General features: G+C 44.6%; 1 protein-coding gene across 4 annotated transcripts in view; it reads left to right on the top strand.

The window, feature by feature from the left end:
• The first annotated feature begins 3,326 nt into the window (after nucleotides 1-3,326).
• Mettl21a (methyltransferase 21A, HSPA lysine) overlaps nucleotides 3,327-12,119 on the top strand; it is a 46,823-nt gene continuing 38,030 nt past the window's right edge. For all 4 annotated transcript variants that reach the window (XR_009226458.1, XM_046463119.2, XM_046463120.2 and 1 more), the window contains exons 1-3: nucleotides 3,327-3,482; nucleotides 4,367-4,540; nucleotides 5,948-6,059. Coding sequence is in view for 3 of the 4 variants with exons in the window: in XM_046463119.2 (XP_046319075.1) it covers nucleotides 4,394-4,540; nucleotides 5,948-6,059 (259 nt within the window). In the remaining variant the exon portion in view is untranslated. The remainder of the gene's footprint in view (nucleotides 3,483-4,366; nucleotides 4,541-5,947; nucleotides 6,060-12,119) is intronic.

Below are 12,119 nucleotides of genomic sequence, written 5' to 3'. Positions count from 1 at the left end.
ATAGGAGAGAGAGGGGAAGAAATGTACAGCGTGTAAAAGTTGTCTTGGTGTGTACCTAACATTTCTCAGTTAATGAAGTTTGCCTCAAGGAGGACTTGTCAGAAGAATAGGTGCTAGCCCATAGTGGCAGCCCATCTGGGCAAGGTAATGACCCAGGGGGGGTCTCTTTTCCTGTGATGTGATCTTTCCTGGTTGATGACTCTCCCAGGGGAGAGGATCCATGTCAATTGGTTTCCTTTTTGGAGGATCTCTGGAAGAACCAAAGAGATGAGGGAGGTTCAAAGAAAGCCTGGTTAGCATCTACTGATCATCCCTGCCACCCCACCCCACCCTACCCCACCCCCACCCTCAGTAGGAAGTAATCACCATCCCAAGGCTTCACAATTCCCGTGACATTTCCAAACTCCTTTACTGTCACCAAAGGTCTCTGGGGTTATTTATATTCTAGCCCATCCTAAATTCTGCTCCCCACAGGGATGGAGCGATTGTGAAAGACTTCAGCAATCTGAAGGTGCACAGAGAATCCACAGAGCTGGAGGGCATGCCCAAGCTTGGCTCCTTTTTGGCTGTAAAGGTCCAAGAGAGGGCCAGAGAAAGGAGCCCAGCTCTGCTTTTTCTAAAGAAAAGGCATAATTCTAACCTGTTATTATGATTAAGCTGCATTTTGGAGTCACTCACAGATAATGTGAAAAAGTAAATCTACCTTTCTGTACATACTGATGGGGGAGGCAGGTGGGGAGTTAGATGGAGGGCAATGAAGGAAGTCTTTATGAGTAAGGCAGACCTCCAAAGATAAAAGTACCTACTTTGCTGAATAGCCAAACATCCATACTAAAAAAATTCTACCTAATTTTTGAATGTCATAGCTTGTTCATACCTGTGTTCTGATAGCTTCTAAGTAATACTGTAACAACATCCAAATTTCAGTCATTACAAAAGATGTTTATCTCTCATGTTTCTAGTCTTGCTCCAACTGGGGACCCTGGTGCAAAGGGCTTCCTAACTTGAGACCTGTAGTCCTTAAACACCAGCAGAACAGCAACAGCACAGCATAAGAGGTACCCACTGCTCCTGCTTATGGGTGGCAAATGCCACTCCCATTTTGTTGGCCAGAGCAAGTCATATGGCCAGGCTTGACCTCAATAAGGTGGAGAGACATTCTTCCCTCCAGAAGGGACTGGCCTGTGAAAGGCCAGTAAGTAGTATGTAATCTACCACACACCATTTTTTTTTTAAAGGATTAAAATGTTATTTTCAAATATTCACAAGGAGCCACTGGTTGTTTTGGTTTGTTTAGATAGAAACAGAGCTCTGTTTAATGTCTACACTGCTGTACAAGTTGCATATGTTCTCAATTGTGTGTATGCACAACTTCCTGAGCCAGTTGGTACCAATTACAACATTGGGAAGGGCTAAATGACTTTCTTGTCTATTGCCTTTGAGAAAAAGTGAACAACATCTTTGTAGACAAATTGTAGGTAAATGTAGTGAGGCAAATACCCTATGTTAGTAGAGTGCTGAAGAGGTGGGGAAGGTGATTTAAAGATATGACTTGAGTAGAAAAGATGGAGAACAGGGAGAAGGAATGGCAAAGGGGGCAAACCCTCTGTGCCAGGCTTTAGCTAGAATGAGGAACCTGAGACCTAGCATTTAGTAATTACTCAAGGCCATCCCATTTAAAGTGTCAGAGGCAGAATTTAAATTTTCAAGGTTTCTCTGGCCCCAAAGTCCATACTTTTTCATTCCTTTAGTACTTGCTCTCTAAAGAGATAAGAGAAAAAGAGGGGAAGAAATGGATTTTTCTTTGTTTTTTCGATTAACATGTAATAATTGTACATAATAATGGAGAATAGTGTGGTATTTCAACACATGCACATAGTGTACACTGATATGTCAGGGTAATTAGCATTTCCCTCTCTTTGTGGAAAGGGAGGTTTTAAAAAAGTAAAAGAAAAAAATCGAGAGGCAGAAGCAATCCAAAGTCGTAGAGGGCGTAAGAGAGGATATACTAAAAGAAAAACGGAGAGTGTGAGAAGTCCACAAAAGAAACAAAGAGGGGAAAGGCTTTCACTGGTGGTCTTCAAAGTTCACTCAAGTCACCTTGGGAATCTGAAGAGGCCGGGACGCCCCCTGCCGGCTGGGAGAAGTGAGGACCCCGAGCGGCTCAGGCCACGCCCGAGGCTGGCACCCACCGTAAGCCGGGATTCCTGCGAGAGCTTTTAGAAATACCAAGTGGCATTCAGGTGGCGGGGTCGGGGTTGCGGGAGTTTGCTTCAGTTCATTCTAACGTGTAGCCCTGGCTAAGAACCACCGGGAAAGAGTTGGCCAGGTAGGGTGGGTCCGGGGGAAAAAAATTAAATCTTTAAGAGGATGCTGGTCCCCGCGCGGTCACACTCGCATGTGCTCACTTCCATCCGGCTCTCTCCCGAGGCCTGTGGACTGGGTGCCGCCGGATTTCCCGGAGGAGGAAGGCCAGGGATCACAATTTGCACCAACTGCCTGGATCAGGGTCTAGGGTCTCCGCTGCCGCGCCCACCCGACCCATTTTAAAATACAGACCTGGGTGGCACGTGCCCACTCCTTGTTAGCGCTTTAGTTAAGAAGGGCTTGGCAAGACCAGCAGAGAAAGGGGATCACGTGGAGGGAGGAGGGGTGGGAAAAGGAAAGTACTGGGGATTGAAATGAAGCAAATTCTATGCACCTCTGAGTGTCAAAAATGAACCCCACTGTTATATGTATAGCTACACCGTGCTAATAAAAACAAAAATATTTTAAAAAGTGTTTTGAGACTTTTCCACTCATTGCCACCCAATGGGCGGTTACGCCTCTTTGGACCCCACTTAGGAGACGCGGGACGCCTTCTTCAACTTTCTCTTTCACCGCTAAACTGGACGCCTTTAAAAATAAAAACCAAAAGAGCCAAACGAACAAGCGAGAATCAGCGTAAGAGCATATCCGGAGCAAGGCTTCCCTCTCGCTGTCACCAGATCACTCAGGCTCTCGGAGCACCCTCCAACTGCTCAGCATCTCGTCTTCTCTCCTTTCCCCCCATCCCTATTCTCCCCCGCGTCACCCCATCTTCTTCTCCCCCGCCCCTCTTCCTCCCTTTTTTTGCACCCACCCTTTTCCCTCCCCTCCCTCCCCCACTCCTGCTTCTCTCTACCAAGTTACCCCCGATCTCCAGGGCTAACTAAATTATTGCACCCAAATACTTAAAGGGACTTAAGCGAGGAAGCCGGGACATCGGCCCCCGCCCCGCAGCGCCTCCTCCACGCCCCGCCCCCAGGCTCCCAGCGCAGCGGGGTGGTAGCACCTGCCTAGGGAAGGGAGGGGGTGAGGAGCGCCGGAAACGCGTGTCTGGAGGCCGGGGACCCGCCTCCGACCGCCTCCCGACTCTGGGGCTTTTTAAGGCCAGTCCTCTCCGCAGCCATCCCCGGCGGGGAAAACGTAGCGCGCATGCGGCGCCGGGCACCCTCCAGATAGTAAGTACCCGCGTGGCTGCGCCCCCGGGGCTGGGTGTCCTGTGAGCCCCCCTGCGGGGCGGCCTCAGACTTCTGTGGCCTCTACCCGGAAGCTCCCAGAGCCCCAGGGTGCAGCCGGCTCCCCGCGCGGCCGGGGGATCCCAGAGGGCCCTGTGGAGCACCCCTCGTCTCCCATTCCCATCCCTGACGTATTCCCGGAGCTCTCGGCCCACGGGCCGGAAGGGGCACGTGTCGGTCCTTTTGGGGGCGGGCGGGGACAGGTTTAGGTAAGGGACTTAGTGGAGGCCTCCGAGCCACCCCACAGCCGCGCTCTGCTGGCGAGCGATTCGGAACCCGCTAGTGTGGTTTCCTTCCAGTCACTAGAAGATGGTACAGTGTCCACCGCATAAATCCGACTGTTGTTCAAATCGTTAACACTCAGTTCCATTATTATCACTATTGAACCTAGCGGTTTAGACCGGAGGACCAAAATAATAACACCCGCCCCCCTCCCCCCAGCCAAAAAAGCCACAAACCCGACGCTGGTTGCAGCTGCAGTGGAGTGCGGTGCAGGCAGTTTGGGGTCCCTGAGCAGTCACCAATGCTTGGTGCACTGTTATGCAGCTCCGAATATGCGCAATGGTAACAGTGGAACTGTAGGGCATCCTATGGGTGTCGGAATACTCAAGGACTTTTTGCTCAAAGATATCCATTGGCACGATTTCAGAGCCACATCTTACCTCCCGTAGGACTGAAAGGAAGAGCCATGCTAAAGGAATTAGACGGGCTTCAGCTCATTTCTTCTTCTTTTGAAGTTATAAACAAACTTAACAATCATTTGGAGTTACTTAAAAGATAATGCAATTTCTGGCCAGAGTGTCACACAGGATACTTTTGCACGACAGGTCTCAGCAGAAGCGTGGTTAGACAAAATGGCCCTGGTGCCCTATGAGGAGACCAGGGGAATGGGGCTCCAGAAATTCCACCAGCCTCTTGCCACTTTCTCCTTTGCAAACCACACGATCCAAATCCGGCAGGACTGGAGGCAGCTTGGAGTCGCAGCAGTTGTTTGGGATGCGGTAAGCAAGCCCCAGAGGGTCTCTGAAAACACCCTCAGTTATTTGAAAAGAAAAATACCATTATTGAGATACAATTCAGGTACCATGCACTTCATGCACTTCACTACACAAATTCAATTTTTTTTTTTTTAGTATATTCAGAGTAGTGCAGCCATTACCACTTTAATTTTAAAACATTTTCATCACCCCAAAGCCCCTTCCCCTTACCAGTCATTCCCTTTATCTCCCCCCCCCCCCCCAATTACACTGCATTTTAATGGCGGTTAACTGAAAACAGAGGGGAGTGAAATGGCTTGCCAGTAATTACCCAGTGAGTAACAGAAGACTGAAGTCCTGACTGCTTTGGACGCTCACTGAGTTCTCTTTCTAAAACACTGCACCAAAGAATACATAAGGTGACAAAGCCCAAAATGAACATCATGTTTCATCTTTAAGTTTTCCATAGCTGTAAATAATAATTGCTTTTCTACTTCTTCCTCTTTAAACACTGTTCTCTTTGCTTGAGAATGGTGGCTTGTGACTCAGCTCCCTAGTGTGTGTGTGTAGCCCCCTAGTTATTCCTGTTGAATAACTGATTGGCCTAAATACCGTTCTACAGTCTTAACATTGTATTAGGGCTGTTAAAGAAACATTAAGAAATAATAATATTAATCTGACCTGGTAATACCACTTCTGGGAATCCACTTCTGAATAACTGCGTGAAACTATTCCCATAATTAGTACCAATGATAAATAATAATAAGAAATAGGATGCCTCCTATAAGCTGACTGAGGAGAGGAATTGCCAATTATACTCCTAGTACATGGCTATGAAAAACAAACTTTAGTAAAAATTTATGTTAACACTATACCATTTTTTTATAGGATTATAAGTAAATGCTAACACAAGTTCCCAAACTGGCCAAAACTTACCTTCTGATGCCCAAAACATGTGGTGAGGGCCCCTGTGGGGTGATGAGAGTCAGGGATGCAGTTCAGGGAGCCTTGGGCACTGTGCTGCTTTTTCCTTCTAGGTGAAGTGTGGCCTTGCTGACCTGGCTTGGCTTAGGAATTGGGCATGCCTTATATAAGACTGTTCATGTCAGTTCTTTAGAACGGTTTTCTAAGTCTCAGTGTGAAAATGCTGTGACAATAAAAAATTTAAGCTTCACAGATTCAGCATGCTCCTAGCTAGCTGTGCAGCCCCCTGTTGGGGTGCTGGTTCTGCTGTGTGTGTGCCTCTGTAGGAGGTGACCTCATAGCAGCAGTGGCTAATTTCCTGTGCACATTAGTGGACTGGGCAGTGTGGGGCTGGGGAGAGGGGTGCACATGCAATCTCCTCCTGCCAGTAGCACATAGGCATCCTGAACCCACAGCTCCTGAAGCACTTGTTGACCTTAATCATACTCGCACTGTGTTTTGACTCAGGCTGTTGTCCTTTCCACGTTTCTGGAGATGGGCGCTGTGGAGCTCAGGGACTGCTCTGCCGTGGAGCTGGGTGCTGGCACAGGGCTGGTGGGCATAGTAGCTGCCCTGCTGGGTGAGTGTGATGCACTGCTTACTGCATGGTGAGCAGAACTCACTGAGAGCTGCATTTGCTGTTTTCTTCACATAATATCCATTGTTTTTTCCCCCCTTCCTGGGTTAATTTCTTTTGCCTGCACATATCTGAGTTGTGGGCCAACTGCTGATGTTCATAGTAACTCCAGAGGCTAACAGGCTAATCTTTCATGCTGTTATTCTACTTTTCACAGAAGATCACTTTGCCTCCTTTACTTCCATGTTGCTGATAGTATGATCTTAAGGTGATTTGATTTCAAGAAGAATAGTCTCATCCTTGTATATAGGTTTCCAGTTTAAGGTGCTTAAATCCATATGCTATTGGATATAATCCTGTGTTTTAATCAGCTATTTTGCTGCTATAAATAAAAGACCTGACAAGAACAATTTTGGAGGAGGAAAAGTTTATTTAGGGGTTCATGGTTGGTTGATGACCAGCTCCATTACTCTGGGCCCAAGGTGAGGCAGAAAATCATAGCGGAAGAGTGTGGTGGAGGGAAGTGGCTCAATACATCACGACAGGTAGTGCAGAGAGAGAGAGAGCTCTGTTCATCAGACAAAATATGTACTCTAAAGGTATGCCCCTGAATGACCCACCTCCTCCAGTCACACTCCACTGGCCTACAGTTACCAACCATCCAGTTAATCCCTGTCAGGGGATGGATTCACTGACTGGGTTTTAGATTCTCATGACCTAATCATTTCACCTCTAAATCTTTTTGCATTATCTCACATATGAGCTTTTGGGGCTACACCTAATATCTAAACAATAACACCCTGTGAGGTTGGTGGCGCATCAGACAGTCTCTCCTTCATCTAAGGGAACTGAGGGGTTTTTTCTTCTTGGGAGTATCAGCCCCTCCAATGTTTGTACAGACATCTGTTTTAAGAAATTGAATTACTGGTGTACAGTTTTGAATTGATAGCAGTGTTATTTTCTTGTTTGGTATACAGACATTAGTTTAAGCTTAGAGCATTTTTATTAATTTTATTAATATTTTTTAAAAGTTTGCTGTTGACTTTTTTCTACAACTTGTACAGTTGAAGCTACTCAATGATGAGAATAGACCAGCTGCTAAGATATCACATATAATATTTACTAACCAGAATTGTCAGCTGGGGCACTTGTTCCAATGTGGTTTCTGACTCAGAAGTTCTGGAGCAGGACCCGAGAGCCTGCACTTCTAACGAATTCCCAGTGATAATGATAACCTGCTAGATTTCAGACCATACTTGGTGGGAATGATCTGGATTTTGAGAGCACTGAATTCATTACACTATCTGCAGGTATCCAGGTCCTGCTAAAACCCCTCTTTTGTTCTGTCTTTTTGCTCGTAACTCATTTCTTTTTCAGTATTGCTTTTTCTGCTTATGTATCTTTTCCCAAAATCTGATGGGGAGCTTGGGCAAGGTTAAAAGTAGACATCAGTTGATTAAGGCCCCTTTCTGTTTGAACCATGGCCCTCTGTGCTTGATGAGGCCTTTCATGGTCCTCTGCTTTTATTTTCCTAGGTAGGCCTTATAATATCCCCAGGTATGTTCCGTATTATTTTTAATTTTTCATTTTTCAAATGAAACGCATTCTGGGCCTGAGGAACTTTCTGAAGTTCCAATTAGTGATGATCTGGGACTCAAAACCAGGTTTAATAGACACAGCAGCCCAAGTTGTTGTCTTTTCTCCCTGCTGATAAGAGTTCACTTGAAGATGAAATGAGGTTTCTTCTGTTTTCTCCTGAGAACCAGGACCTTAGTGGTAAACTGCACAGTTTAGTTGTACTTGGTTTTGACACCTCTTTTTAACTCTTTGTGACTTGAAGTAAGTTGCTTAATCTCTTAATGTTAATTTCCCCATCTGTAAAATGGGGTTAATAAGAAAGAGTATTTACTTCACAATGAGGATCCATAGAGATTGTGCATGGAATTTGTTAGCTCACTGATACAAGTGAAATACTGTGTGTCAATTGTTCTTCTGAGTATTTCTTTTTCTAATCTAGAAATCTGGATCTGTGGGGCTGGGAAAGTTAGGAATAAGGTATTTTAGTTCTGTTACAGAGCAAAGGATTAGTTAGTTGTTGCCACAAAGGACTTGGTTGGTTCTGAGAGTGAGCTGGAAGGGTAGAACAGCGTACTTATTCTGTTGATTTGGAGATGCGTGCTTCATAGCCCCACTTCATTCTCACCTCTTGAAGTTCTTTCCTGCCCTATCCCAGAGAATTCATTGCTGCCTTATTTCTTTTCCCTGTATGTAGGCAGTTGTTTCATGTATCTGTCTCTGGTAGGCTGAGGCTCTTGAGGAATGGGAACACATCTCAGTCTGGGTGTATTTGGCCCTAGTATAGCACCCATTGCTCAGTAGATGCTCAAATAATTCTGGAATAAGAGATGGAAAAAACTAGATTGAAGGCTTTTTGAAAATGAGGAAAGTTAATGTTTTCATCATAGAACTAGATGTAATTCTATTACAAAAATAATTCTTCATCACTCTACAACATAAAACATAATTACCTTTAGCATTTTGGTATATTCCATTCTTTTCCTCCATCTGTATTTTTAATTATGATTTTATATATATGTGTAATGTCTGCATATGTGTATATATCTGCATACATACATATGCATGCATATACAAATGATAGTTAATTTACCATTACATCATAAGCATTTCTCTTTGATGCTAAGTGATTTTCATACTGACTATTTGTAATCACTGTAAGAGTTAGGCTAGAAAAATTTTGATGTTCAAACCTGAAGTAAGAAAAAATAATCTTTTTAAAATGGAGTCAGTGGTTGTTTCAGTCAGTTTTTTTACTGCTGTGACCAAAAGACCTGATAAGAACTATTAGAGGAAAAGTTTACTTGCAGGCTCACAGTTTCTAAGGCCTCAGTCCACAGACAGCTGCTCCATTCCTCAGAGCTTGAGGTGAGGCAGAAATCAAGGTGGAAGAGTGTTGTGGAGAAGAGTAACTCACATGATGACCAGGAAGCAGAAAGAGGCTCTACTAGCCAGATACAAAATATATACCCTAAAGGCACACCCTCCAATGACCCACCTCTTCCAGCCTTTAGTTACCTGCCTTTAGTTACCACTCAGTTAATGCCATCAGGGGATTTACTCACTGATTGGGTTAAGGCTCTCAACCCAAACATTTCACCTCTAAGCCTTCTCACACAGGAGCTTTTAGGGGACACGTCACATACAAACCATACCAGTGGATTTTAAAAAAAAAAAAAAAAAAGGATGGTAATTTTGAAACATCTCAAAGGAATTGATTGTTCCCCTTTGAAAAATATTTTCACATTAGCTGATCCAGGGTCTGCATAGTGAAAAAAAAAAAGTGGTGGTGGAGGGGTGTTTTCATTTTTTGTAATCTTCGTCATTTATTTCTGAATTCAGAGAGCACCTACCAAGTGCCTGGTGGAATCAGTGTGGATCGAGCAGGGGCCAGGCAGGTAGAAATAAAGTCTTGGGAAGCTTATGTTCTGAGTCCATGGGTGAGTGGGTAAAGGGAGATAGAGACAAATTGACATTAAAAAGCCCCCCAAAGAGGTAAGTGTTCTACAGAATGTTAATATAGGGCTGCTGATCACTGAGCACTTTCTGTGTTCTGAGAGGGAGCTGTGTGTCTGCAGTCTCATTCTCACTGTCAGCCTGCATGGTAAATAGGCCTGACCCACTTGTAGTAATGTTCAAGTGTGAAAATGAAGGGTTATTAACAGAGAGTAGGTAACTTGCCCAAGGTCACAGTTAATAGATTGTGGTTAGAATTAGAATCTGGTTCTGACTCTCAAATCCTGGTTTAGTTTAAAAGTTTTCCCAACTGTTATGCTACTTGGAAACTACTTATAGAAGAATATCTCAGATGAGTTAGGTTGGGGTCAGGGAATCTGGATTTTAGAAGCTTCTAGGTGATTTGAAGCCTGACTAGGCTTAGGAGCCACTGTCTTAAAATACAACACTTAGGAAGAATTTGCCTTTATTTTTCTGATTCTAGTTCACATCTACACTGACTGTTTGACTTGCATAAGTAACTTAAAGCTGGATCTCTCTACTTGACTAATTTCCAGCACCACATGCTAACTCCTGATGCTTCTCCCCTTCCCAAATATATTCTTTCTCCTCTGTTGTGAGTTGGCATCACTGTCCCTCACCTGGTTCTCTTGAACTTGCAGATTCTGTCTTTTAACTCTTCCTCCAATCACCCTGCTTTTCACTCCCCGTGCCTGGCTTGAGCTCTCGTTATCTGTCTCCCACATGATCACTCAGCCCTCCCACCTGGCCTTTCTGCCTCTGCGGTGGGTCTCCTCAGACCCACTCTCACAACAGCTGTCAGAGTGTTCCATCTGAAAGGTGAAATTGATGGGGTGGCCTGTGTTTAAATGTTTCTTTGCCTTCCCATGGCCGGTCTGCAGGCCAGATGCCAGGCCTCCCAGCAAAGCTTTGCAATCTTGTCGGTCTCTCTCATGCTTTGAGACATTCCTGGGACACACACACTGCTCTGGCCTGTGCCTTTTGCCCCGAATATGCTTTCTTCACTCCTTTCCCTGGTTCGTGCTGTATCTTAAGTGTAAGTGCAGGTTTCCCTTCCTTCAGGAATATTCCTTTGGTCTCTGCTCCTTTTGAAGAATTTCTCCGTTGTGACACATGATTTCCTGTGTGCACCCATATTCCTTTATTTTCCTTCTCACACTTTTATTTACTTATATCCCTCATGGGGCTCTGAGCTCTAGTATTTTCTTGCTCATCTTTTTGGCACATAGTATGTGCTTGAATGTTTGAATAAATGTTGCTTACAAAACTAGGATTAATGATGTCTGTTTTTTTGTTTTTTGTTTTTTATTTCTAAGTGAATGACAGCCTGCTGTGTTGTCTTATGGAGTTCATTTCCCCTCCTTGCCCAGTGTAAATCTCTTGAGCAGTCACGTTGCCCCCATCTTCACTTATCACTGATACCAGTTCCTTGCTTCATCTTACTCTCCAGGCTAAAGAAACCCAGGTCAGATGCTTTCCCTGTTCCAGCCCTGGTACGTGCATGTGCGTATGGCTGGCAGGAGCAGTGCTCTGCTGGCTTTCACTTTAAATTCAGATCAGAAACCTCAGAGGGGTTCTGTTTTCCATGCCTTTTTTATTGGTGAATTATAATTATGCATTAATGGTGGGACTCGTTGTTACATCAAGGGGGGCCTTGACTCCTGGACATTCATACTCTGCTTCCTGTCTTGCCCTGCTAACTGACTCTTTCATGATTTTGCTCTTAAGCCTCCAGTCTTTCTTTCTCTATTCTCACCCTTAGCCAATGACATTTCTGCTTTCACAGGGGAGACTGAAGCCATCTGAGGAGAATTTCCACCCACCCCCACCCCTGCCCCACTGCCTCTAACCACACCAGTGTCTGGTGGACCACCATCTCTGCCTTTCTTCCTGAGGTTGTAGTTGAATGTCCTTTTTAGGGCCAGTGACCTCTCTGTGCCTCAGATCCTGCCCACTCTCACCTACTCAGTGACATTGTCCCTGCATTGCTGCTTTTCTGCCCTTCTACCCAATAATTTCCATCAGCATATAAACTTGCTGTTACTTCTCCCATCTTTTCAAAACAAGAAATACAAACCTAAGTGCTTGGTTGTAGGTCTGTGGCAGGGAAAGCATTAAATGACCCTGGAATATCTTGCCATACCAGATAGCAAGGAAGCTTTCAAAGATGACCAGGGTTGTGTCAGATCAGAGGCCACTAGCAAAAAATGGCTCCATTTGAACATCAATAATAATAATTTCAGTAGATTAAAGTATGTCAAATATGTTTAATTCATGAGTTTACAGCAACAAAATGAACCTAGGTATCTTTGGAGAATGCTGAGAAACCAGCTTTTTATTTCAAAATAGGGTTTATAAAAGGGGATGGAGAAGGAAAATGTATCCTGCCTGTCCTATTCAGACAGTTGATATACAAAATGAGTAGCCATTTCTCTTTATAGAATGTTCTTAACAAATGCAAAAAGAATAATAATGAACTGAGGATTTGGGCACTAAGCACCAGTGGCTTCT

The sequence above is a fragment of the Marmota monax genome, unplaced genomic scaffold, assembly GCF_021218885.2.
Source record: "Marmota monax isolate L192 unplaced genomic scaffold, Marmota_monax_Labrador192_F-V1.1 WCK01_AAM20220418_F8-fsc00095, whole genome shotgun sequence".
Taxonomy (NCBI): domain Eukaryota; kingdom Metazoa; phylum Chordata; class Mammalia; order Rodentia; family Sciuridae; genus Marmota; species Marmota monax.
This window is presented reverse-complemented; position numbering and strand designations above follow the sequence as displayed.